Below are 27439 nucleotides of genomic sequence, written 5' to 3' on the forward strand. Positions count from 1 at the left end.
CTCGGTGTCAGTAACCAAGACCCGCAGCCTCCTAAACAGCGGCATTGGTTCCTCTCTCCAGATATGTCGTGTGGCTCAGTCCTCTGAGAAGCAGGCCAAGGTGGGGTCAGCAATTTGTTGGAGAAAATGCTCGGGAGGAGATCGAAGAGCGGGAGCGAGAGGGGGCTGGGAGAAGCCGCAGGCTGCACCAGATCCAGCCCTTAGGAGAGAGAGAGAGACTCAGGCTGCAGTGCAGAGAATGTGTTGTCAATGCCAAGGGGTGACCTTGATCCAAGGTCGCCCTTAGAGGGCTTCTGTGTCTCCAAGGAACAGGTGTGCTGTTATTCCTTGGCTGGGACCAGTCCATGGGAAGCAAACTGCAGCCTCTTTTGTGCGCCAGAGATGGGTTTCACAGCTGCCCCCGTGGGTTGAATACTTTCCCTGACGTCAGAGGTCTGAGTGGCACAAGTTCGTGGCTGCCATCTTCCTCCCCTTGAGCTACATGGCAATTTCTCAGACCCCATGACCCCCTCCTTCTTTCCTTCCTTCCGGGGATTGAACCCAGGGCTTCGCGCATGCATGGCTATGCTCTACCCCTGAGCTACGCCCCAGCCCTCGCCATGTGCCTCTTTGAAGAGTTTCTAAGAGGAAACTCTGAAGACTTAGTGGAGCATACTACAGCCTCCTGTCCCCACTGCTGCAGTTATCTGGGGGCCTAACCAGGGACTCACTCCTTCCCCTTCCACTGTCCATTTCAAATGATCCACACTCACCTCCTAAAATTTCCACCATGTTCCAGTATCAGCTCTCATCTTGGCCAGGTGTGACCCCTTCAGTCCTCAGGGACCCAAACTGTTGGTTATCATAATCCATGCACCGTTGGATCCACACAGGTGTCTGTGGGCTTCCACTCTATAAAGCAGCCCGCCTTCCTCTGCAGGGACAGCGACTCCCCTCTTCTTGTCCATTGGTCCCAGGACACTAAAGCCCAAAGTTTCCCAGCAACAGCCATAGCTTAAATTTGGTGGGACCCTTGCTGTGTCTCTGGACTCAAAAGTCCCTCTCAGCTCCGATGTGGGGGAGGACAGGATCTTATTTCCCACAATGTGTCTTGGCAAACTTTTCCTAATTGCTTTGTGGGTAATCACGGCCCCCACTGAGGAATCAAGGAAGGTTTCTGCAGAAGGGGGCCTTAACCTGGCCAGCCCTCAGGAACTGGGTTAGCGTTCTGTTATTGTCAGATACCTGACAAAGTCAACTTAGGAAGAGGAAAGGTTTATTGTGGCTCACCATGCTGGAGGCTTCCGTCCAGGTTTCGTTGGTCTCATGGCTTTGGGGCCTGTGGTGAAGCAGTCCTCTGTGGCAGGAGCATGTGGCAGAGCAAGCTCCTTCACCACATGGACAGGAATGAAAAGAAGAGAGGAAAGACTCATGTCCCCCGAGCCCCATTCAAAGACACACCTCGAATGACCTAAAATCTCTCACTACGTCCCTCCGAAAAAAGTTTCCACCACCTTCCCATTGCACCAATCTTAGAACCAAGACTTTGATGGCTTTAGGGGGATGTTTTAGATCCCAACAAAGCAATAACCATGGCTGGGAGTGTGTCAAGGCCTGATTCAACCCCTTTCCTTTCTAGGCCTCAGTTTCCTCATCCGTATAAAAAAGGAAAGTCCTCGCTAAACTCCTGGGACTTGGTTGTTAGACCCAGGAGGGCATTCTTTCCCACTTCCTCCCTCTCCAGCCCCCCTCTACTGTGTACCCAATAACTCAAACACCTTCATTAGTTTGGGGGCACTGCGCCTTCCTTGGACAGCCTTAGAATCAAGAGGGTAGAATTTGACATTGGTAGTTCAAGAAGAGGGAGGGGAGGAACAGCAGCCACAGAGGAATTGGTTGGCAGGATAATTTGTTTGGAAAACAAAGAAGAGGAGAAAGATGTTCTAGATAAAGAAAAACAAATATATAAAAAAAGATGAGGAAGTAGATGTTCCAGAACAGGGAGACTGAGGTCAAAGCTGAATGGAGAGGGGAATGGTGAACAGGCTCCAAATGCTAAAGGCTTTGAATGCCACAATAAGGAGGGTAGACTTTATCCTGGAGGGAACAGGGAGTCCTTCAAATTTTCATATACGGGAGGCACTCGATTTGATTTGCATTTTACACAGTTGATGGCCACAAAGGACTTGCATTCAAGAAACATGCATGTAAGTAGAGATGGGAGAAAAGACAAGTTAGACACTGAGCAATATTCTCAACAGGAGAGGTTGCCAACCAACGACCTGTAGATCAGATCTGTCGCCAAAGCGTGTTTCATTTGGTCCATTCAATATTTCTGAACTTGGGGAACACACTGCAAACATGGAAAAGCTGGAAGATTTTATGTTAGGATATGGATTTTCTGCTTTTCTTGAAACACCATCTGGCCACAGGGAGCCCAGGGTCCCTCCAGTTTGTAACATTTCCACCACTCCCTAGCCTTTCCCTGACCTCAGCTACTTTTTGCAGTTCTGGGTTGGGACCCAGGGCCTCCTGCATGCTAGACGCTGTTCTGCCACTGAGCTATATCCCCAGCCCCTATTCAGTCATTTATGTGACCTATGGTACTTGAGCTCTTAATCCCTGGATTTCAAAGTCCTAGAAACAGTCAGATGGTAGGACTGAGAAAAACGCCTAATCACAGAAGAAATAGGGGAGGTGCCTGGGGCGTTGGGGGGCTTTCTCATAAAGCAGAGTATGCTGCAAGGACGAGAGGGAGAGAGACTAGGGCCTGGAAAGATGCGCTGTCCCCATCTCATCTCTGTCCTCATCCGCCCCACTTCCATTCAGGCCACCAATTTCCGGTTATCATACAAAGCTCCTTCACACCCGGGTGGCTTTACACATGCTGCACCTCTATCTCTGCCAGGAATCCCCTTTCTTCCCTTCTGTCCAAGCCCCGTTGACCCCCACTGCGTTCCTTGACTAGTCACCTCCCGTTTACAGCTCGGGTCGCAGATGCCACCCGAGTGGTCCACAGCCCAAGATCCCAGTTTAAGACCTCATCCCTGAGCAGATTGTTCTCTGGGGTCTCGCTCGAAATCGGATGGATAGATGGATGATGAATGGATGGATGGCTAGATAGATGGGCCGACAGGCAGACGGACAGAGGGACGATGGAGTGAATGCATATCGAATAGGAGAACTCGGATTTGTTTTCCCTTCTTGAAACAGACCCAGGCTCCGCCCCACAAGCACTGACTGGGACAGTCTGGGGCAGTGTGGTCCCTCGGGGGCCAGGCAGCTGGACCAGGTGACCCTCTGAGACTCCCCCGAGTCCTCTGTAACCTCGTTCTCGCCCCCTCGTGGGCTCTGACCTAGAAAAGGCGGGGGTGGGAGGAGGGGGAAGGAGTCTGCGGGCGCTAGGACCCAGCGCGGCCGGAAGGCGGGTGGGGGCGCCGCGCCGCGCCCCGCGCTCGGGGAGACTCTGCGCCCCGCAGCGCGCGGCGGGCGGGCGGGAGCGCGCGCGCGCCAAGCGGGACGGACAAAGGGGCGGGCGGCGGCGCGCGAGCCGGAGGGCGGAGCCGCGGGCCGGGCGGGCAGGTGCGCGCCGGCGGGAGGGCGGAGCCGCGATGCCGCGATGGAGCGCAGCCCGGGCGGGCACCGGCGCTGGGGCCCGAGCGCCAGGCGGAGCGCGAGCCGGATCCGCAGCCGGAGCCCGGGCCAGGCCGGGGTTCGGGACCGCAGGGCCGGGCTGCTCGTAGCGGCGGCGACGGAGCCCCCCAGCGGCTGAGGGGCGTCCTCCCAGCGCCCGCCTGTGGCCGGGACCCTGCAGCCCCGCAGCCGCGGAGCGCGGGGATCCCCCCCGGCATCCAGCGTCCAGCGAGCCCCGGGCAGCGGAGGCCCCCGAGCCAACACCGAGCGGCTTCCCGCGGGGGACAGCGGAGCCAGCTTTCGGATTCCGAAGACAGAGCTCCCTGCGGCTCCGCGGAGACTCCCCCTCTTCGGTCTGGGCCCCCCAAGACCCAGAACGCAGAGCTCCCGAACGGGATTGCTGGAACCCCTCCCAAGACCCCGGTCGCTGCAACTCCACACCTCAAGACACCAAGACCCAGCTCGGAACTCCCCAGATCAGGGATCCTAAGCCCCAGCCCCGGCACACGGAAACCCCAGGTCTGGGAACCCTCACCAGCAAGAAGCCTCGGGACCCCCCTCGAACCTCCGGGACCCGGGCGACCGAGCCCCTGACGGCACCCTTCGGATCCCGGCCCGTGACTGTGGCGCCCTGAGCCCCCGGGGCCGGGCTGATCCAAACCGAGACGGCGCCCAGGCCCCCTGCCGCGGCGTCCCCGCGGCCCCAGCCCAGGTAAGCCGGGCCCAGGTGTGGGGCGGCAGGTGAGTGGCCCCCGGGGTCCCTGCATCCCTGCAGGTGGGGAAGGGAGTATTGTGAGCGCGCTCCCCCTCCCCAGCGTCGCCATGGAGCCGAGGCTGAAGGACGTCTCTTTGTGTCTCGCTTGGAGGAGCCGCCCCCTCCTCCTCTCCCTTCCCCCACCCCACACCCTAACCCTGAGGTTTGGGCGCTGCTCCGGGGTCCCAGGAGGGAGTGATGAGGGAGCCCCCTGTGCGTGGAGAGGAGGGCAGAGGGTGCAGAGGCTCCTCAAAATCTGAGCCCCGAGCGCTGGACGCTAGGTCCTCGGAGTATATACACCCCTCCCCCATGGCCAGCCTCAGTTCTCAAGTAGAGTCCCCTGGGAAAATATGGGGGTGTCCACAGGTGAGGGGCCTGCAGCATGTGGCTCTGGGCACTGACCGGGGCTTTGGGTGGTGTCTTTGTCTGAGAGCAGGGAAGGGGTGTGTTTGAGAGAAGGACTGGGGATCCCTTGTTTTCTCTGTCTCCACTGCCCACCACTCAGGCCACAGCAGTGGTCTTCACCCAGACCACTGCCCTGCAGGACCGGGAGGGGGCAAGCCCTCCTCAAAGTGAGGCGCTTGTCTCTGGGGAGGAGAGGTAGTCTAGATGAAGAAGCCCTTTCAGGTCAGAGCACTTTTCTATCCCCATGTGTCCCAGGGACAGTAAACCCAAGTTCCTCCTTTCTCCTGACCTCCAAAACACCCAGGGCCAAATCTAGGATTGGGTCAGTGTGTCCCGGACAGCCCAGGGGCCATTCCAGGTTCTTGCTTTAGATTTCCAGTCTGCAAAGCATCCACGGTCCCCGCCCTCAGTGTGGTCCTGAACCCCAGGCCCTGCAACTCCTGGGGAAGTGAGGTGTCCCCGGAGGTTGTACCCTGAAATTCTGAATGGGAGATCTTCAGCAGGGGCTGGCCGATGCCAGAGAACACTCTGGGCTGCTGGGATCCCCCCAGTCTCCTCGCTGGGAGCCCTCTGCAGGCAGGCATTGGCTCCAAACCCAGTCGATAGGTGAGCACACTGAGTCTCAGGATGCAGGACCCTGGGTACCTGGGGCCCCCCCAGTAGCTCCTTTGTTTACTGATTCATTTGAACCTTTAGCTGGTGTGTGTGCACTGAGTCGGGCCCTTTGTCACTTCTCCTGAGCTCTCCTGAGCTGTTCCTGTTCTTGATCAGACCCCCAAGATGTTGACAGCTTGCCCCAGCCATACTTAGTTGGACCGTTAAGGTGGCCCTGGTCATTGCCAGCTGATCAGTTCCTGACCCCAAACCTGAGGCACCTGACCCCCAGCTTCTGCAGACTTGGAGACCCTGAGCCTGAGCCGTTGATGCCTCTTCTCCCCCTTCACCACACCAGGTCCCTGCCTCCCCGCCCCACACACCTGCTGCTGGCATGGCCCCGGGGGTAAAGGTGAGACCCGGAGGAGGGGAGGACAGGAACTGCTTCAGGCCCAACTTCTTGTAGCCCCATCCTGAAAGTTCAAGGACAACTGAGGGGACAGCTGAGGCAGCCACCCTCAGCACAGGCTGCGGAGTGGCAGCTGCCCTAAAGACTATGTGACCTTGGGCAAGCATGTGGCATTACCCAGAGAGGGTGACAGAGGGCAAGCCACTCTCTGCAGCCAGCAGGGCAGCTATAGATAGGAGTTGGATCTGAGAAGCGTCCAGGTGTGTCCTAACCATCCGGGAAGGAATTCACGTGCCCAGGTGGGCTGGGACCACATACTCACAGAAAAGGGAGTGGACCCAGAGTGGAGAGTGGAGTCATTGACCAGGGGGAGACATTAGGCCAGAGGAGGACCGTGTCTAATCTGCAGTGACCCCCCACTGAGTCCAGGCCTCTGCAGTCTGGCCCTAAACCACCTCACTCCCCAGCCTGCTCTCTCCTGGCCCATCTGCTCTGGGTTTTCTAATCATCTTCCGCTGTCCCATGCTGCCCCCCCCCACCCGGCCTAGAGCCCCACTCTAGAATGGCCTGAGAACAGCTTCTGCCTCCACCTCCCCTTTTGACCTGACCTGGCCTGGCGCATCCTGTAGAGATGAATGTGATTGCTTGGTGGCTTGGAGACCGTGGTGTGTGTCTGCGTGTGCTGTGGAAGTTCCTCAGCATATCTGGGCTGTGACCTCCCGGGGACAGGGCTGTCTGATCCCCATCACATTGGCCTTGTCAAACCCAGAGCCCAGCATATGACCCAGCACGTGTTGTCAAATACAGCTTAAGAACGGGGCGGGGTGGTGGCCCAGTGGCAGAGCACTTGCCTAGCAAGTGGGAGCCCTGGGTTCCATCTTCAGCACCACATAGAAATAAATAAAGTAAAGGTCCACTGACAACTAAAAAAAAAAAAAATACAGCTTATAGAAGCGTTTTGTCGATCTGGTGTATTTACATGTTTACATTTGCTGTCAGTGCAAAAAAAAAAAAAAAAACAATTGGAAGGTCTCATATTCAAATACTGATTCAGATCCTCTAGAAGAATCAGGTGAGGTGGCAACCCTATGCTGAGCTGAGGAATGGCCACCTTGTTTGGACAGGGCACATGCCCCTGCAGCTTGCCCTAGGACCCCCCTGGCCTGTTCACTCATTGGTGTGACCTCCTGGCCACTGCTACTGGCGTCCAGGTCTGAAGGCCCAGGGAAGAGGCTAGAAAAATGTTTGCTCAGCAGGGGACCTTCTGTGAGTCTCTGCACGTGTGTGTTCCCGGCCTCCCCTGCGCAGGCTGCAAGATGCAGAGAACAGTGTCCATCCGGGGTCTTTAGGGCTCAGAGGTGAAGTGGGCACGAGCCTGGACACTCTGGTCCTATCTCTATCACACACTGCCACCCTGTGCTAGAGGCATCCAGTCATCTAAATCTGTTTTTACTCTGCCACTTGCCCAGGAGCAAAAGTCCAAGGTTCTAGACCCAGGACCTGCCAAGGATTCTCAGAGGAAGGCTTCCTGCCAGGCCTCAGTTTACCCATCGGTCCAGAGAACATGAGACTGAAGTTTCCTTGCCTGTAAGCCTCCTCCTTGCTCTCACTTTGTAAGACTGAGGTCTGGGTTTCGTCAGGCAGAAGGGTGCGTGGATGCAGCAGTCACTCAGAAACCCAACATTCCCTAAACGTTAATGAAACTGATGGGTGTTGCCAAGTAGATGGGCCAGGGGCCAGCACTGGGCCCCAGCCACTGGGCATGGCCCTGGAAGGAAGTGTGCCATCTTTCTGGACACAGGTCTACAGCAGCCTGTGGTCAAAGTAGATGGCAGAGCACCACGGTTGAGGGTGCGGACTCTGGACTCTGCCTAGGTTTGTACCTCATTTGGTTGCTGTGGGACCTTCAGCAAGTCACTTAACCTCTCTGGGCCTCAGTTTACTTATATGTAAGACAGGGACAATACTAATCATATAGGGTCATCTGGGGGATTAAGTGAATGAAATCATGAAAAGGGCCTAGGACAGGAACTGTTGGCAGTTTTTCAAAGGGGCATTGGTGAGAGGGTGGGTAAGCCTTGGTGGTTATGCTTCCCTGGGCTGGTCCCAGGAAGTGAAAGGCTCTTGGTGCTGTCCTAAGACAGGACAGGCATCTTTGGAAGGTAGTAATTCGTAGTGCTTAAGAACACCTCACCCCTGCTCCGAGGTGCATGGGGTAGGGTGGGGCTCAGGGCTGAGGGTCTGGGGGGCTCTCTGAACTTTGCCTTGGAGCTCAGCTGAGGAGCAGGGTCCTGGGTAAGGCTCTCTGCACCCCAGCCTCTGCTGTCCAGGCAAGGCCTGCTGGGCGGCCAGTGACTGCCGGAGGCCTCTGCCCCAGGCGGGTGGCTCAGGGCCAGAGCCAGGACCAGCACCTCCTGCAGGCCCCAGGCATCCCTCGCCTGCTCCATCTGGGTCTCAGGAAATGGCAGCAGCTGGACCTGGAAGCCACCTCTCCTGCCCGCCCCGTGCCCCATCCACACCATGGCTTGGCCACACCTGAGAGAGGACTCTCCAGACCCCTCTCAGCCCCACCTGGGGACCATGTCACCCTTGGGCTGGAAGGAGGCATTGAAGAGTTTACCCCGCCAAGTGCACCCGGCCAGGCACGGGACGTCATCTTCTCGTTTGGCCCCGGGTGCTGCACTCCTGGCCCTGAGCAGGACTCTGAGGCCAGCTCCACCACTGCAATCCAAGCCAGGCACCGTGGGCATGCCTGTCATCCCAGCAGCTTGGGAGGCTGAGGCAGGAGATCATGAGTTCAAAGCCAGCCTCAGCAACTTAGTGAGGCCCTAAGCAAATCAGTCTCTGAATGAAACACAAAATCAGGCTGAGGATGTGTTTCAGTGGCCTAGTGCCTCTGAGTACAATCCCCTGTGCTTCCCCTCCCCACAAAAAAAAAAAAAAAAAGCAATCCAGACCTAGCAGTGTGGCTTTGGGCAAGGTACCTAACCTCTCTGTGCCTCATACCCCTGTCTATAAAATAGGGGCGATACTAGTACCTGCCTGTAGGGCCATCATGAGGCTTAAGTGAATGAATATTTGTAAAGGGCTGTGAATGGTACCTAGTGTCTACTGAAGTTTTGCTCTTAGTCCTCAGAAGCCCTGAGCAGAAAGGGAGCACCAGCCCCACTTTTAGAGATGGAAAGGGAGGCTTCAGGTGAGGGGACGGGGCTTTGTTCAAGTCCCCGTGTCTGCAGTTCAGGGAAGAGTCCCCCACCACTCATACACAGCCCACAAGGCATGGCCGTGAAAAGGACCCAGGGGGCCTGGCCTGGGCTTGGCCACGTTCCTGATATATTGCCGGGCAGGGAAGGGTCTCCGCTCTGGCTGGATCCTGGGGAGTCTCTGAGTTCGAGGGCTCGAGGCCCAGGTGGGTGTGGTGTGTCTGCCTCCACCATTCAGGGGTGGCACATGGCTGGCTTCAGGAAGGGCTTGCTCAGGCCTGGGATTTAGCGTGCTTCTCACCGAGAGTGAAAACCAGATCTGTGTCGTGGTCTCCAGAGCCCTACATGACAACGGCCTCCCCCTCCCCCTCTGCCCTCCTGCTACCCCATCGTCCCTGGCCACCCCTCTGCAGTCCTGCCCCTGAGCACGCCTGCACAGCCCACCGCTGGCCTCCCTGGCTCCCACTGGGAAAGCTCTCCAGCTCTGTGTCCATGGGCGACAGGCTTCTCAGTGAGGCCCTGTGGCCATGCACTCATGGGGTCCTTCCCTTCCTGCCTGTATTTCCCTCTAGAATGTCTCGCCACTGACATTCATCCCTTACCTCCCCTGTGGCCCTGGGGGTTGAACCCAGGGGTGCTCTACCACTGAGCTACGTCACCAGCCTTTTTTATTATTTTGAGACAGAGTCTCGCCAAGTTGCTGAGGCTGACCTTGAACTGGAGACCCTCCTGCCTCAGCCTTCCAAGTTGCTGGGATTACAGGCCTGTGCCACTGTGCCCAGCTCTTCCTCGTCTGCCACCAGTCAGAACACAGGCTCCTTGAGGGCATGGCCGTTCCCATGGCTCACTGCTGTCCTCCAGGTCCAAGAACAGTGCCGAGCGCTCCGAAGGCGCTCCACGAATACTTACTGAACGATCTGGAGCCAGCAGATGATCTCTGAGGCCCCTCCTAGCTTTCTGACCCGGGATGCTTACTTAATCTTTCCTTCTCTGGTCTCCGGGGATAATAAATAGCTTCTCCTAAGTTTTTGAGTCAATATGCATATGAAGCTCCCCTCCCCTAAGTGGCTCAGGAGCACTGGCTGTTATTACCTCTATCTGAACCTGCGTCCTCACTGTGCTCATTAACTGACGAGGAAACCAAGGCTCAGGGAGTAAGTGATTTGCCCAAAGCCTCATGACCCGGATGGTGGTGTCCCAGCCTGGGCCCCAGCCTGCTGGGCGACAGCACATCCTTCCCTCCTGTAGGAGCAGCGGGAGGGGCCGAGCCTCCCAGGAATCCCTGCTCACCCAGCCAAGGCCCCTGCCTCACCAGGCAGTGGTGAGGGACCCCAGCCCCCTGTGCCCTAGTCTGTCCCCTCCCAAGGGCCGGCTGCCTGCCTCCCCCAGGTAATGAGGCTGGGAAAACCGCGCCCCATGGCCCCAGGGCTGCCTCTGCCCCAGGCCCTGGAGCAGGGGAGGATGAGGCCCAGGGCTCCCGCCTCCCCTGGGGCCAGAAGAGGTTCTGTAGCCTGTTCAGCTCTGGGTACCAGCTGCAGGCTGGCAGAGTCACAGACTATTAATAGCCACCAAGGCTGTGCCCCAGGGAAGGGGCAGACTGCGCGCCAGCTGGGAGGGGAGTGGAAGGAGAGGCTGAGGCTGGAGCCAGACCTGGAGCCTCACCCAGCACAGGGAACCCTGCGGCCCCTGGAGGGAGGGCAGAGAGGAGGAGCAGGTGCTGTCCCGCCGAGGTGACTGGGTCTTGGTACAGTCCCCACTCTGCCTCAGTTTCCTCATCTGGGAAATGGGAGAGGTGGGTCCACTGACCGTCGTTCCTTATGGCTTGAGTGGGTTCAGGGTGAGGTTTAGGGAGCCCATATGGCCTCTGTGGGCAGGATAGAAAACCAGGCTCACCTGCAGCATCAGCCACAGAACCAGCTCCCCAGCCCCTCCGGGCGTCTGCTCAGAACCAGGCCCACCAGGCTCACTGGGCATGGTCAGCTCTGTCTCACTGCGGGGCAAGCTGGGGCTTAGGCAGGTGGCACAGCCGCCCAAGGTCACACTGCCAAGAAGGGACAGAGCACGGTTTTCACCTCAGTGGATGACAAGGACGAGACCGGAGAACACCATCTTCTTCCTTTGAAGCAGAACAGGGTGCGTGACAGGGTCTGTACTGTGTCAAAGGACCATGGGGAAGCAGAGTCCCATTTAGAGTCTGGGGGCTCCCCAGGGCCCTGTCCTCTGGTGTCGTATATAGAAGGGGACACTGCTGCATGGGGACATTTCTCAGGGAACAGGGTCCTGAGCTTGTAAAGATCCCTGAAAGATAAGAAGCACTAAATTAGTTCGTTTCATAGCTTGGAAAATGGAAGAGATGGCCAGGGCTCCCAGGGGACCAGTGGCCGAGGCCAGAGCCTGGCTAAGTACCTCATAAGCCTCCTTCAGGGCCCAGAGGGCCTGGCTCTGGGTCCCCTGTCCCTAGCAGTGACAGGAGAGTCCATGTGCAGACAGCTGTCTGAACTGCGGTAAACTAACGTGAGGGGCAGGGACATCTTTCAGGGAAAGTGTTAAAGTCAGGTGGCCCGGGAAACCTGGCTTGGGGACCCAGAGAAGGGGCTTCCCTTCCCGAGCTCCACTTGGCCCACTGTGGGGACTTAGGCGGCCGCTGGGCAGGTCACTGTCCTCTGGACCCTCTTGGGAACCTGGCTCTGTGCCTGGGTGTGAGAGCAAATACAACCTCTCCTGTCACTGTCCCCTGGTCTCCCTGCTCCCCAGCCACACCTGGCTCCTTTTACTCCCCAGGCCCTACAGGACTGTCCCTCAGGAAGCGCCTTCCTACAGCACTTCCCTTCACTCCCCGAGATTCGGTTGCCTTGTGGCAGCCCTGGGGCCCAGCAGCCAACGCACCAGGCACCACGGTTCTTGCCATCCAGGTGCTTGAGACCTGGTGGGACAAAGAGAAGTCACAGTGGATGCTGCAAGGCGGTGAATTGTGTCATACATCGGCAAATGGTACATCTACCAGGGGAAAGAGAGCAGGGTGCAGGGTCAGAGGGCAGGAGGGCAGCCCTCGCTGGCAAGGTATCCCCTGAGCGGGTCCTGGGGGAAGGAGCCAAGCCACATGCTGTCAGGGAAGAGCTTTCTAGGTGAAGGGACCGCCCCACGCAGGACTGGCCGGCTCGGGAACAGCAGGAAGACCCGAGTGTCAAGCACAGGGCCCAGGAGAGACCGCCCGGGGGCCAACAGGGGCATCGGGAGGACCTTGGAATGGGGCGGGAGCCAGTGGAGGTGCTGAGCTGGCAGTGATGGGGTGCCCCCTGGCTGCTGTGACAAGGGCAGGCTCTGGGGGCAGGGGCGGCTGAGAGGCTGGTGGCTCGGACCAGTGGGAGTGAGGGGTAGTGACAGGGTGGGTGCTGCAGGGGCTGAGTGGCTTCGTGAACCCTTGCAAGCGAGAACCCTTCCCCCACGTCAAGGTAGCACTAACCATCTGGAACTGCCTGACCTCAGTGACAGTGACATGGAGGCCCAGAGAGGGTGAAGGGGCTGGTGGCCGCCACTGTGATCCTCCAAGAAGCAGCCCTGCCCTATCGGGGGGTCAGGGGTGCGGGGCACAGCTCCCAGCAGGGGGTCAGGCACCTGAGGGGATCCCAAACACACTTGCCCTTCAACCCACAACCCTGTTTCTAGAACTTACCATAGAGAGACACCTGTGCACTCTGCAAAACGACTTGTGTGCAGCCCACTCGTTGTGTGTAGTGAGTAGCAAAGCGTCGGGTGTGACTGGGTGTCTTTCAGTAAAGGTCTGGTTAACTAAATGGCAGTGTGCCCAGACGTGGCTTTCCAGCCACCGTCCTGACTTCCAGTTCTCCAACAGTCCCTCTGCCTGGTCCTCATCCTCTAGGGCCTCTTGCACTTGGAGGCTGGGCCTGCCCGGGCGCTGTCCATGCCTGTGGTGCTGAACGCAGTGGGGCGGGAGGGGGGACCTGGGGCTGGGAACCAGAGACCAAGAGCTAAGAGGGGGAGTCGGAGCTCTGCTGCTCATGCACAGATTGATTTGGGGCGAGTTGCCTAACCCCTCTGAGCCTCAGTGTCCTTGTCTGTAAAATGGGGTTTCAGTGAATATGAAATTGGCAACATAAATGGTGACATTCACGCTGTCATTTTAGAGACAGCAGCCTAGAGGTTAAGCTGCTGGGTGTGAGTGATGGGCCTGGGTGTGAACCTTGGCTCTGTGGCTCCCTGGATGGGATGATCTCAGTCAAGGGATGCCTCAGTTTCCTCATCTGTAATTTGGGGATAATATGTCACTAATGTCACAGGATGGTGTAAGGATGAGTTCATTTACCTGAGGCGCTTGGCACTCAGCAGGGCTTCTGTCACTGTCCTCTCTCTGGCTGTCACCATCTGTCTCAGCCCTGCCAGGCTTTCTGTGCACAGTGGCCGGTGCCACTCACAGCTGCTCCTGTCTGTGCTGTGCAGGGGGCTGGGCTGGGCTGCCAGAGGGGACAGCGCCTTGCCCTGTGGCGCCCTGGCTTCTCGCTCAGCCCTGCCACTGACTTTCTGAGTGACTGTGAGCAAAGCACGTTCCCTCTGGCCCTCAGTCTCTGCGCCTGTGAAATGGACCTAACGGTCCTTCCCGCCACCCCTGGAGAAATAATTATGTGCCCGCAGGGTCACATTCTGAAAAGCCAAGATGTAAAAAATAACAACTTCCCAAACACGCACGGAATTATTCAGCCCGCGTTTGTCCCATCCTGGCCCAGTGCTGGGAATGGCGGGCTGATGGCGGCAGGGGCTTGCTCTCCAGGAGCTCCTGGGCCTCTTGCTAGACTGTACGGACACTTTTCTGGGCTCTTTAGGTTGGGGGTTCTCAAACCAACTCCAACAGGCTTCATTAAGCCAAAAAGGAAATAGACCTATTCATGAAAGAAATGTTCAGGGTGTGACTGGCTCAAAGTCACCAGGAGTCCCTGCATCTTTCATCTCCTCGTATCTCTTTGCCGCCTCGTGGTCAGGCAGACTCACCCGCTCATGGTGGCAGACAGTCCCCAGCAGCTGCAGACCCTACCCTCCAGCTTTACAGCTCAGGCCGAGAGGGCACCTCTGTGCTGAGACCTGTAGCCAAAGTCCTAGCGCTTGACCCTGGTGGGTCACCTTTGGTCACACGTCCATCTCTGGCAGACAGGATGGATCGTTGGGTTGGCGAGGCCTAGGTCAGCCCCACACCTAAAGCCAGAGTGGAGACCACCCTCCTGAACCACATGGGCAGAGAGAGGGGCATCCAAAGAAAGGGGGGCTCCGGCTGAGCGGAAGGAGACAGACCGTACTCACTCAAGAAGCCACTGAAGCGGCACGTGGTGCACTCCTGTCATCCCAGCCGCTCCAGAGGCTGAGGCAGGAGGATCGCGAGTTCAAAGCCAGCCTCAGCAAAAGGGAGAAGCACTAAGCAACTCAATGAGACCCTGTCTCTAAATAAAATAGCACTGGGGATGTGGCTCAGGGGTCAAGTGCCCCAGAGTTCAATCCCTGGTGCCCCAAAAGAAACCATTGAAAATGCGTGTTGAGGCCAGGACTGGGCCAGATCTGCTCTTAAGACAAGTTATTTGAGGAGCAGGATCAGAGCCAGGAACCTGGAGGCAGGTGAGAGAGGAGGACGGAGGTGTGGAGCGCTCAGGCTGAGGGCGCAGCTCCTGCCCCTCGCGGTACAGGGATGTAGGCGAAATCACGGGCTCCTCGGTGCCGGAAGTTCCAGCACACGGCTGCTTCTTCAGGACCTTTTAATAATAATACTAACTCACAGAAGGGAGGTGACCACCCAGGACAAGGGTCCAGCCCATGGCATCCTCCCCACCTGGCCCCTGTTAGGGTGCCCTCAGCATCTGCCCATTCCAGGCCCCTAGGGGAGGGGACCTGGGCATGGAACAGGGGATCGTAGGATCCTAGTGTGAGAATCAGCAGGACCTGGCTGGATCACTCGGTCCAGCCAACCCCCCAACCGAGTCCCCAGCAGATGGGCTCCCAGCCTCTGCTTCTCCACCCCCGTGATGGGTAACGCACATCCTTCCTGTAGCGTCTTATTTTGAGTCACTCTGCCCGGGTCTGCCTTCAGGAGCCTCACAGGACACGGAGCGTGACAGCCTGGGATCAGCAGCCTGAGTTCAAATCACAGCTCTGCTAACTACAAACTCTTGGGCGAACTACTTAGCCCCTCTGGGCCTCAGTAGTGGTCCTAGGCCACTTAGGGCCACTGCAACAGTACCACAGACGGGGTAATTAATAATGAGCAGCAGTTTATCTCTCACAATGCTGGAGGCTCAGAAGACCAAGGTCAAGGTGCTGGCGTCTGACAAGGGCCTTCTTGCTCAGCCATCCCATGGTGGAAGGCAGCAGGACAAGAGAGAGAGGCCAAGTGGGGGCTGGACTCAGCGTTCATAAGGAACCCATCCCCACAGTAATGGCATTAGCCCATTCATGAGGACACAGCCATTGTGTCCTAGCCAGTTCTTGTGATCCCACCCCTTAATTAAATATCAACATGGATTCTAGAGGGGATGGTGAAGCCACAGCAGAACCAAAGATAGCAACAGCCAGCTTCTACCTCCCAGGACAGTGATCATGAAGTGACGTGGCCCAGCGTGGTGAGCACAGCACCCGGCACATGGTAAACGCTCAGTAAATATGTGGCCAGTGTTATTCTCCCACAAAGCGGGGGAATGGCAGGCTCTCTTCTCGACAGATTCGTCACCCCCACTCACTCCTACAGTTGGATTCTTGTCACTTGGCCGCAGTGTTGTCACTATCCGGGGTAACCTCTGGCTAGGTTCCAGGCATCTGAACACATGGAGATTCAGATCTTAGCTCTGCGTCCTGGCTACACAGCCCTTGAACCGGAGCAGCACCAGTTGCTGTGATAAGTCAGCCCAGGTCGCAGCCTGACAGCAGAAGTTCGCTTCTCGTGCTCAGAATAAAGCAGACAGGGAACCCTGGCCCGCAGGTGAAGTCACAGGGGCTCCTCGGTGCCTGAGACCCCAGCACATGGCTGCCTTCCACAGGGTCTTGGAAGAGTGATACTAACCCAGGGAAGTGAGGTGCCCCGTCCAGGAACAAGGGTCCTCCTGATGCCTGGGCCCCTCATTCCTGGGGCCCCATCACCCTTTAGAGTCCTCTGCACCAGGCCAGGAGACTAGAGGAGCCTTTGAATCTGGACAAGCCCCAGATTAGAGGTGACACACCTCACTTTGGTTCACATTCCCAGGGGGAAACCGACCTCACAGCCACACCTGGATGCAAAGGAGGCTGAGGATGTGGCTTCCTATGGGACAGCCACTTTCCAACAGTGACTTTGTACTGCAGGAGGGGAAACAAGTTTGGCGGCCAGGTGGCTGTCCTCCATGGCAAATCCTCAACCTTCATCTGTAAAACAGAGCCACACTCCATGTGGCTGGGTCGCCGGCCTCTGCAGTGGCTGAAGTCATTGAACTGCATGCTCTTGATGGACGGCTTTGTCATGTAGAGTTTGTCCCCCCATGAAGCTTTTTTTCAGAAAACATAGGACGCTTCCTGTCCCCTTCCCACTGTTCTTGTGAGGACTCAATGAGGGGAATTCTGCCGAGCTGGCAGCGCTCCCTACATGCGCACGCGTGTTCCAGAGTCTGCGCACATGTGTATTTGCGCGGGTCTGTGTGTGTCCGTGTGTGCCTGGGGACATGCCTGTGTGTCCGTGTGTGCCTGGGGACATGCCTGTGTGTCCACGCGTGGTGGGGGCAGGGCTTCAAGGCAGGCCTGAGTCGGGTGTAGCTTCGCAGGGTGACACCAGCCCCAGCTGCCTGCCAACAGGAAGTGGTGGGCGGTTCAGTCTCGCTTCTCTCCTGGGAAACCCTCCCCCACCACGGTGGCCCTCCCAGCATATGGCAGAGCCACCCTTGCTGCGTTAAAGAGGGGCCCCACCTGCTCTCGGCCACTCAGAAGGGAGATGGAGGGCCTCCCTTGGGGCCAGGGAGGACACACCCTTGAGGTGCATGGCCTAAGGAGGTCCCCAGGGGCTGCAGAGTGAGCCTGAGTGTGGGTGATGTGGCAGCTACTACCCGAGGGGACTGAGGTCAGCAGAGGCCACAGCTGCTCTTCTAGTTGCTGCAGCGACAATGCGTACTTGAGGATCTAGTCCCCCCAGCGCCGGCGAAACGCCTCGCGGCCTTCCCGCCCGCTGCCACTCAGATGTCCCTGCTTCACTCGGGGCCTGGGGTTCTCATCTGGAAAAGGAGCAGAGCAGCTGGCGCCTGTGCAGCCCGAGCCCGGTGCCCAGTGCCAGGCAGGTTCAGCAGGGCCGCCCGGAGGGCGGGGCTTCCCTGGCTGAGACCCCACCCCCCTCTGCTCCCAAGGGATCTGGGGGAGATGAGCCCAACATGCTGGCTCTAGAAGATACGGTGGGTGAAGTGCCAGCCTGGAGCCAGGCTCAGGACTGGCTGTGTGACCTTGGGTGCAGGACTTAGTCTCTCTGCACCTCATTTGTGTATCTAAAGTGACGGTGTTATCAATAATACTTACCCTACCCCTGCACGGTGGCCCAGGCCTGTAATCCCAGTGACTCTGGAGGCTGAGGCAGGAGGATGCCTCAGCAACTTAGCAAGACCCTGTCTCAAAATTAAACATAAAAAAAGGGCTGGGGATGTGGCTCAGTGGTAGAGCACCCCTAGGTTCAATCCCCAGTACCACAAAGATAAATTAATAAATTAAAATTTAAAAAAAAAAAAAACCTACCCTGGAGGATATTGGGAATCAGGCAAGGTGGCCCCTGGCCCTGTAGCAAGAGGGACAGTTAGTGCTGGTGGCATTCTTGTTTTCTTCACTGTATGGATATGTGAACTGAGGACCAGAGGAGTAGTGGGACCCACTGAAGGTCACCCAGCCAAAGTGTGGCACACGTTGGGATCAAGGCTGCGGAGCCTTGAGGCCCGTGCTGTTTCTGTCACTGCCACTGTGCCTCCTAAGTCACATGCGTGGTAACTGGGTCAGAGGCAGCGAGTACCTGGGCAATGACGTGGCGGCCGTGGCGGCCGGGACAGGCGTGTGGATCGATTCCTTGTGGAAAACAGACCTGAGGGACAGGCAGGAGGGGGCAATGTGGGGACCCCCAAAACTGGGCCCTCTGGGGAGTTCCTGGCCTGATGGACAGGGGCGCTGTCCAGACACACCCCCTCCCCACAGGGTCAGCAGAGCCCATGAGAAAGGGACAGGGTGCAGGATCCTGGTGCTCACAGAAGTGGGAACTGGCACCTGCCGGGCATCAGGGAAGCTTCCCAGAGGAACGAGGCCTGAGTGGCCGGGGAAGTGACACAAGTGACAGAGGTGGCTGGGCAGCGCTGGCGGAGACTGGCTGGGGCCACAGAGGCTATAGGCGAAGAGCAAGGGCTGAACCCAGGTCAGCTTGGAGGATAAAGGGGCAGGGGCAAGCCAGGTACCCAGCAGTCCCTGGTGTGAGCAGGGAAGGCGTGTGCCCACTTGCAGCTGCCAGTCAAGTTCCCAGGGGACGCAGAAGCAGTCCAAAGCCACCGGGCTGAAACCTGGAGGGGAGGGGGCATTGCACACTTGTGTACACATGTGCCTGCACCCACAGGGACTGTCCACCTCGGCCCTGGGGAGTCTACACATGTCGGGACCAGGTCAGGAGAGCAGCCCAGTGTCTCCCCGACACCATCCACAGAAAGGGCCAAGAGAGCAGGGCACAGTGGCACACACCTACAATCCTAGCAACTTGGGAGGCTGAGGCAGGAGGATGACAAATTTGAGGCCAGCCTCAGCAACTAGGGAGATCCCTAGACTGGGGATGTAGCTCCGTGGCAGAGCCCTTGCCTAGCATGCAGGAGCCACTGGGTTCAATCCCCAGTACCACACACACACAGAGGCCGGGGGCTTGGGACACACTGGCCTGAGGACACCCACACAAAAGTAACCACAGCATTCCCTGCTGGCACCAGGCCAGCCCAGGCAGTTTCTCAACTCGGTCCTCGTCAACGGGTAGTGGATGTTTGCTGGGGCTTGGAAGAAGTGATCTCTGGCAGCCCAGACACCAAGGAGAGAGCAGCATGGGGAAACAGCACCCCCTACAGCCCAGTTGTGGCTGCTGCAAAGAGACCCAGAGCCGTGCAGCCTAGAGCTGGGACCACCTGGGCGCCTGGTTCCATCAAGATCTGAGGGCAGAGGAAGGGGAGGCAGGACTTGGTTTCTGGAGGTCTGTGCCATTCCTCCCTCCAGGGGTCTCTAAAAGGAGCTCACCGGACTGCAGACTAGACCCTGAGGGCGACCATGTGGCATTTCAGATGAAGTCCCCAGCACGCATTCTGATCAAGATAAACTAGGAGAGAAACGGCCCTAGCTGGGGAGGGAAGGGGCTGTTAGAGCCCGGTCCCCGAGCAGAGCTGGCTCATGAATGGAGGGAGCGAATCCTGAAGGGTGGAAGTCAGGCTGGGGGAGGGCTCCCTGCGCCCCAGCCAACCAGGAGGTGGTGCAGATGGAGCTCCGCTTGGGGCTGGTGGGAGGCCAGGAAGCTCCGTCCTGATGTTCCTCCTCCTTGCGAAGTGGGAGGCTGGGTCGTGAGAGGGAAGAGGAAGAGGCTTTGGGCCTGGGAGGGAGCTGCTGGGCCGGGGGGAGGATGCTGGGCTCCCGAAGAGCGGCCCCTCCCTGCAAATGCTGCTCATGATCATATGGGCATCATGCCAGGCACTTATGGAGCGCTTACTGTATACTAGGTACCAGGTGCTTCATGTCTACCATTTTACTTGATCCTAACAGCTTAGCTAATAGGTGCCGTGGTCACATCCTTTTTGTAGAGGAGGAAATCAAAGCCCAGAGATGTGAACTAACCTGCCCATCACATCCAGCGAGCAAGCGACAGATTTAGGACTCAAACCCAGGCTGACTCCAAATCTGTGCTTTCTCTCGATGGAGCGATGGTGCTTGTCCTTCAGGGAGCAGAGGACTGGGGGGCTGGGAGTGCTGGGTGAGGCCTCTGGGATTAGAAGTAACAGGGAACGAGGCCAGGGCAGAGGGAGGTGCGCCAGGAGGGCAGGTGATAGAGGGCGGGTACTGGCCCCCACGGCTGATGCGTGCATGTGTGCACACCTTCACGCGTGCGCTGGGAAAAGGCCCAGCCCTCCCTTTGCACCCAAGAAATGAAGGTCCCAGAGTGGACACCTAGAAGACAAGGATGTGGAGGGTCAGGAGCTTATAAGGGGCAAAAGCAAACTCTTGGGGTGACGGGCATATGGTGGTTTCATGAATATGGATCTGTCACGACTCATCAGCTCCTGGGGTTTGGATATGTGTAGTGATGTGCCTCCATCCGACACGCCTCAACAGACTGCAGGAAAACTAAGTGAAGTAAATAACAGGGAAAAATAAAGTCCAGGATCGGGCATGAGCTCCCTGTCACCCTCTTGAGTTTGCTGTCACCCACTTGGAGCCTTTCAGTCAGGTCTCCCGTCCCCAGCCCTGGACTCACCCCCTGTGACACCCTGCTCCCTCCCACCCCAGTACGCACAGTTAGATTCAAGGACACTGGTCTACTTGGGGACAAACGCAGTGGCCGTGAGGGGTGGGTCCAGGAGGACCACCCTAGCTTGTGTGGACAACAAAGGAGTCTCAGGCAGTGACTGGAAAGAAGGACGGGGCCTTTGTCCCAGCATCCAGGGACGGGGGAGGGTGCAGCCTTGGGACCACAACTGTGTTGTGCCCGAGCAGGGTTGTGTTGTCATCTGTTGGGGGAGGTCTAGGCAGTGCTGTGTGTGGCCGTGTCTGCACTGTCCTGCCAGAGCCGAGGCAAGGCCACGTGGTGGAGGCACTGGATGCCACAGTCCCCCTCAGGCCTGCCCTTCATCCATCCCAGCCTTGTCCCCCCCACAGCCCACGTCCCCTCTGATCATCATATATAATTTGTGTTTTTTCTGTTTATTGTCCCTTCTCCCTGGGACGTAAGCACCGAAGAGCAGGGATTTGTGTGTGTCGGGTGAGTGCTGCCTCCTAGGGTTTTGATGCCCGCCTGACAGCACTTGCTTCGTATTCGGGGCTGGGGCCGGGATGTGGCTCAGTGCGAGCTGAGCTTGCACACAGTCCTGGTTTCATCTCCTGAGAAAGCAAAGCACAAGGCAAACTTATGAATGAGAAAAAGCACCTGAGGTTGACATATGGCCGTGTCTGTGACATAAACGAGTGCCTTGCCTGGCGCTAGGTAGATGACAGCAGCAGACCAATGGGCCAGGGGTGCACAAGTGCTAATGAGCCACAGAGATTGGCTCCAGCCTGACCAGGAAGCTTCTGGAAAGTGATGTGACAGAGATGCTTATCGCCCCCTTGTGGTCATCTTGGGCCTAGCATGGGGCCCAGGAGTGTTTCCTGGGTGCAGGGGAGGCAGCAGCAGGTAGGTGGAGAAGGGGGACCTGGTCTGATGTCACTCTTCACACTGAACCCCCCACACACAACAGGGAGAAGATGAGCGTGGGCTGCCCAGAGCCCGACCCGCCGCACTCCCTGCCCTGCTGTGGGCCAGGGACCACCCCAGGCCCGGGCACAGGTGTGCCCCTCCTGACCGAAGACATGCAGGCACTGACCCTCCGCACACTGGCTGCCAGCGATGTCACCAAGCACTATGAACTTGTCCGGGAGCTGGGCAAAGGCACCTATGGGAAGGTCGACCTGGTGGCCTACAAGGGCACAGGTGAGTGTCCACAGGGTGGCCGTTATTAAGGTTGATGGGGAGCTAGGAGGCAGAGACCGTGGTCCTGGAGGAGGGGACAGAAACTGAAGCAACCCAGAGAGGAGACCAAGCAGATGGGACAAGGAGGACTCAGGGCAGAGTTCCAGGCTGGAGGGCAGGCCATTTGGGGGCCATCTGGGGGCCATTTGGTACAGCCAAGGGGATGCACCCAGGGACCTCAGGAGTTCGGGGGAGAGAACGGGGGTACAGTTGTGCTTGGGGAGTTGGTGATGTGGTGATGGCTAGCCCTAGGGAGGTGGACAGAGTGAGGGGTCCTTGGGAGTAGGGTCCCATGGTCAGAAGGTGAGGTCAGGGTGACCATCGCCATTTCTCCAGGGGGACACTGAGACCCACACCTAGCCAAGGTCGTGCAGCTAGAGGTCTCAAACCTGGATGGCACCCAGTTGCTAGTTCCAGATCCATCTCGCTTAGCCCCCACCTCACAGCAGTGCCCACTCAGAGGGCACACAGTCAGGGCCGGGTCTCTGTGCCCACTGAGGGCAGCAGGAGTAGTACTGGACATGGGTCCCTGACCACTGCTTGCTTGCTGTGTGACAAGTGATCACCTTCCTGTGCCTCCATTCCCTCATTTAGAAAACAGGGCTAGCGCTCCCCTCCTAGGGTCAGTATGAAGCATGAGTCGTGAATGTGAGGTGATGGAGGCGGTCCTGTCACAGGTAAGTGCTCTGTGGACACACATGTGTGCATCCGGGAGGGCACACGTGTCTATCCAGGCACAGTGTCAGGGACCTTTGTCTTTCAGTGTCGTATCTTCTTTGTTCACCCATTTAACAAATCTTTGCTGAGCAACTACTCTGTGCTAGACTCAGGGACATAGCAGCTGACAAGACAGTTTCCTGTGCTCGAGGAGCCATGCTCTGGCTGGGAAAAGAGATGCCACAAATAAGTATACAGCATGGCCGCAAAACAGGAGAGCAGGGGTGGAGGCAGCAGCCTCCTGAGCACCTCCTGTGGAGGGCTGCAGACAGGGCAGCAGACGCACCTGAGCAAGGCCTGCTGTGTGGCCTCAGGCAAGTCCATTCCCCTCTCTGGGCCTGTTTCCCATCTACAGGACAGGGACCGTCATGCCTGCTAGAGCCCTGGTGGGCCTTGTTGTTGGACAGGCTGTGCAGACAGGTATGGGAATGTGGCAGGTGCAAGGTACAGGGAGAGGCCTCACCATTGTCACCATGGCCCCCACCAGGCACAAAAATGGCACTGAAGTTTGTGAACAAGAGCAAAACGAAGCTAAAGAACTTCCTGCGGGAGGTGAGCATCACCAACAGCCTCTCATCCAGCCCCTTCATCATCAAGGCCTTCGACGTGGTCTTCGAGACCGAGGACTGCTACGTCTTCGCCCAGGAGTACGCGCCTGCTGGGGACCTGTTTGACATCATCCCTCCCCAGGTACCTGGGGTGGTGGCATAGAGAGGGGAAATGGTCTTCAGGGTCCCCAGAGTGTGAGACTAGGAGTCAGACGGTTGAATCAACATGCATTTATTGAGTGCCTACTGTATGTCCTTCCCTATTTGGAGAGCTGCGGAAGAGAAAGGTCCTGCCCCTGTCCTAGTGAAACCTGCCCCTGATAGGCCAGATGACGACAGAGATGATCACCTGGGAGGAGACAGCAGGGCCATGGGCTCAAGTCCAGTGGCACCTTGCTCAGGAGCTGCTCAAAGTGGGAGGTGTCAGGTCCACCTGGAAAGGAGGTGACCCTGGGGCAGAGAGAGTGAGGAAGACCCCAGGATAGACTCTGCTGTGCCAAGTGCTGGTGGAGGAGGCTTCCTGGAGCCTCAGTGTCCTTTAGGGGAAGTGGACATAAGACCCATCTGAAAAGGGACTTATGGCAGCACCTGGTCTGCACCTGGGGCTCAGTCTGGGATTGCCACCGTTATTGAGTAGAGTGGGGGATGACAGCCACCCCCCCCCCAGAGATGGGATGGAAAAGTGCCTGCTAGGATGGGGGAGGGTGGCTGGCACCAGGACCTGGGGCAGCCACGGGAGAGGGGCAATGTCCACTTAGAGGCAGCCAGAGGGCGCAGCCCCGGGGCAGGGCCTGAGGACGGAGGAGGAGGTGGGGTGGGGCAGGCGTGCCTGGTCACCACTTAGCTTGGCTCTCCTGCCTGGCTGGCAGGTTGGGCTCCCGGAGGACACCGTGAAGCGCTGCGTGCAGCAGCTGGGCCTGGCGCTGGACTTCATGCACGGGCGGCAGCTGGTGCACCGCGACATCAAGCCTGAGAACGTGCTGCTGTTCGATCGTGAGTGTCGCCGGGTGAAGCTGGCCGACTTCGGGATGACGCGCCGCGTGGGCTGCCGCGTGAAGCGCGTGAGCGGCACGATCCCCTACACGGCGCCCGAGGTGTGCCAGGCGGGCCGCGCCGACGGCTTCGCGGTGGACACGGGCGTGGACGTGTGGGCCTTCGGCGTGCTCATCTTCTGCGTGCTCACCGGCAACTTCCCGTGGGAGGCGGCGTCGGGCGCCGACGCCTTCTTCGAGGAGTTCGTGCGTTGGCAGCGCGGCCGCCTGCCCGGGCTGCCGTCGCAGTGGCGCCGCTTCACGGAGCCGGCGCTGCGCATGTTCCAGCGCCTGCTGGCCCTGGAGCCCGAGCGCCGCGGGCCGGCCAAGGAGGTCTTCCGCTTCCTCAAGCACGAGCTCACGTCCGAGCTGCGGCGGCGGCCCTCGCACCGCGCGCGCAAGCCGCCGGGCCCCGGGGACCGCCTGCCCGCCGCGGGGCCGCTGCGCCTCGAGGCGCCCGGGCCGCTCAAGCGCACGGTGCTGACCGAGAGCGGCAGCGGCTCGCGGCCCGCGCCCCCTGCTGTCGGGCCGGTGCCGGTGCCCGTGCCCGTGCCCGTGCCCGTGCCCGTTCCGGTGCCTGAGGCTGGCCTGGCGCCCCCGGGGCCCCCTGGCAGGACCGATGGCCGCCCGGACAAGAGCAAAGGGCAGGTGGTGTTGGCCACGGCCATCGAGATCTGCGTCTGAGCCGGCCCCGCCGCCCTCGGGCCAGGGCGCCGAGCACGCAGCCGGGCGGCTGGGGAGCAGCCCTCGGTCCGCGCTGAGCCGGTTCTGCCAGGCGGCGGGATATGGAGCAGCCGCTCGGCGGCGGGAGGGAGTAGCAGTAGAGTAGGCGGCCCAGGCACCCGGCCAGTCCGGCGGGCGGGTGATAGAGCCACCAGGAGACCTCGCGCGGCCCTGCCGGTGGGCCTCGGCCCAGGGAGCCAAACCCCGCAGACTCGAGGATTCAGAGGCCCCGACACCAGAGCCAGGGAGCTTGCGGGCCAGACTCCCCCACGCCTCCCTGAGCCCTGGGACCCCTACAAGTTGCTCCTGGCCCTTTGCACACCCTGGTAGATTATCCCACAGTCCCCGCCCTTCTGGCCACTCCACTCTGTCCCCATTGCACCCTGGGCACAGAAAGGGACTGAAGCTTAGGGCTGAGATAGGGCGTGAGTCCTGGTGCGAAGGAGGAGGGCATCCAGCAGAGGGCAAGCATATCCTGCCCCTTTCCTGGGAGGCTGGAGGGAGAGGCCAAGCCCCTGGACAATGTAGCACAAGTCTGGATGTCACATATGTGCGGGCACAGGCCCCAAGAATCTAGTGGTGTCCCTACACCCCCATTCTGCTGATAAGAACCCTGAGCCCAGGAGGGGAGACATTGCCCTGGCCACACAGCCACTGAGGTGGTGCTCTGGTAGTCCTTCCACTCTCCCTATCCCCAAAACTACTGTCCTTACACCTCTGGGGGTCAGAAGGGCTCCAGGGCAGGGGTCTCAGGGGCCACCGCATCCTCTAGGGCAGGGGAGCCCAGGGCAGGTCCAGCTCCCTCTGCAGAGGCACCTGCCGCCTGCCCCGGGAGATCCTCCCAGTCCTCGGGCTCCACCTGGACACTCAGTGGGGACCCCAGGGGCAGCAAGTTAGTTTGGAACAGTCATTTCTCCTGGGCTGCTGCTGGGGTCAGACATTCCATTTTCACGTTGCCCCTTCAGGCTGACCCCACCCCCACCTCTGTAGTCCCTGGAGAAGGCAGGGGTAGGAGGGCATCTGTGGGCATGAGGGAGGGCGTGGAAGCCCGCGAGGGTAAGTGACTGGTGTGTGCAAGGGCAAGTGACTGGTGTGTGCGGGTGTGTAGAGCACATGTGTGGGATGCCCTGTGCTTCCCGGTGACTGTGCAGCCAGACGCCTCTGCACCCCTGCCTGGGCCTCCTCACCAGGCAGCTGTCAAGAGGGCTGCCAGGCCTGCATTTTGACCACACCCCTCAGGGAATCCAGCAAGGAGGCACCTGCAGCCTGGTCCTGGCCCCTGGGCGGCAAAACCAAGAGGAAAGGAGCCAGCCTCAGCCAGCTCCCCGCGACCCGCCTCTGTGGAGGCTGGGCCCGCAATAACCTCAACGTGGGTGAGGCTGCTCCCGCTGCCTGGCAGTGCCCTGCCCACCAGCCCCGGCTGCCTCTACCAGGGTTCCTCCTGGGGTTCTGGAGCGTTTGAGGGGACTCCTTGATAGGCCAGGCCTGCGACAGGGGACACCAACCACCCTCTGACCTGGAGCCCCCACATCTCCACCCACCCCTCAGTCCCACCACGCAAAAGGGCTATAGGTCCCCTGCCCTGCCCAGTTTACAATCAGCGTGTGGTCATCCAGGGCCTGGCCCGCTCCCCAGTGCGCCCGATCCTCGAGACCCCTCTCCCAGAGGGCATGGGGCCCACCTACGCCAGGTAAGTAGCAAACCCCCTCCCGCCGAGGCCACATCTCAGAGAAGGCCCCGTCACTGCCCGGCCACCTGGGCCGTCCAGGCCCTCTGTCCAGCAGCCACTTCTCCTTTTGCCTTAGGCCTCTCGACAGCCTGATCTCCTGCAATAACAAGGAAGCGAGACTCCAGTCCTCGTCCCCGCCAGACGCCCTCTCCCTCTCTGTTGAGATCCTGTTGGGAGTGTCCTCCCTTGTCGTACTAGTACCTAGGATGTTAGAGCTCGGGGGACCATAGCTATGTAGCCCACTCCCCTCTGTTTTCAGCGGCAGCAACCAGCCTGACCCTGAGCAGGACTGGAACTGGGCCAGGACTCTGTTCCTGTTGCCGCCGCCGCTGCTGCTGCTACTGTCTCTGTTGGTCGGGTTGGGACCCTTTGCCCCTTAGGAGAGGTGTTGGTCACAGATGTTTACCTCAGTTTATGTCATTGTTGAAGAAACAAAAAAATAGCAAAAAATTAATAACACCGTAGACATGGAGACTTAGAAGACAAAAAAAAAAAATCACAAAAAACCCTCCCCCTTGCGGTTCCTCTGTGAAGGTACAATGTGTACGTGTGTGTGCGCACCTGTGGGGGTCTCTGACCCACCCCGGGGCAGGCCAGGGCGTCCCGGGCCTCTGTCCAAGCCCCTGTGTCTCCCACACTGCCCCCGTCCTTCGGTGCTTCCCAGAGGCCCCTCTGAGCTGGCCTGTGGGGTGTGGGGAGCCCCATGGATGGGAGGTGGGGCCACGGGCCAGCTGGAGGGTCCCCCACCAGGTCCACTGAACAGAGCCCCCAGGCTGGTAGCATTCAAGCCTGGCTTGGGACCTGGGGCAGGGTCCTGGGTGGAACCCCAGCCCCAGAGCCCCAGACTCATGTCTTGCCCCCGCGACCCCCCAATATGTGTTTGTAAATACTCTGGCACCCTTTGGCCCTGAGAAAGTTTTTAAATGTGTTATCTACTTCTCTTATCATGACAATTGCTATAAAATAAACAAAAGTTTAGAAAAATTA

General features: G+C 58.8%; 1 protein-coding gene across 2 annotated transcripts; it reads left to right on the top strand.

Moving 5' to 3' along the window:
- Window positions 1-3785: 3785 nt before the first annotated feature.
- Window positions 3786-27439, top strand: Sbk1 (SH3 domain binding kinase 1). 2 transcript variants are annotated; one of them, XM_027948542.3, is made up of 4 exons: window positions 3786-4324; window positions 21433-21665; window positions 22909-23111; window positions 23839-27439. In XM_027948542.3, the coding sequence occupies exons 2-4, from the start codon at window positions 21440-21442 to the stop codon at window positions 24682-24684; spliced, it is 1275 nt and encodes a 424-aa protein (XP_027804343.2). In that variant the 5' UTR covers window positions 3786-4324; window positions 21433-21439; the 3' UTR covers window positions 24685-27439. The 2 variants fall into 2 exon arrangements, with proteins under 2 accessions (XP_027804343.2, XP_027804344.2); XM_027948543.3 differs by lacking the exon at window positions 3786-4324 and having other exon boundaries at window positions 20011-21665.

Source organism: Marmota flaviventris, chromosome 19 (genome assembly GCF_047511675.1).
Source record: "Marmota flaviventris isolate mMarFla1 chromosome 19, mMarFla1.hap1, whole genome shotgun sequence".
NCBI classification, from domain to species: domain Eukaryota; kingdom Metazoa; phylum Chordata; class Mammalia; order Rodentia; family Sciuridae; genus Marmota; species Marmota flaviventris.

Coding starts and splice junctions, on each gene's coding strand:
- Sbk1 (XM_027948542.3), top strand. CDS start 21,440: ATGAGCGTGGGCTGCCCAGAGCCCGACCCGCCGCACTCCCTGCCCTGC. Junction 21,666..22,908: donor GGTGGCCTACAAGGGCACAG/GTGAGTGTCCAC, acceptor GGCCCCCACCAG/GCACAAAAATGGCACTGAAG. Junction 23,112..23,838: donor TTGACATCATCCCTCCCCAG/GTACCTGGGGTG, acceptor CCTGGCTGGCAG/GTTGGGCTCCCGGAGGACAC.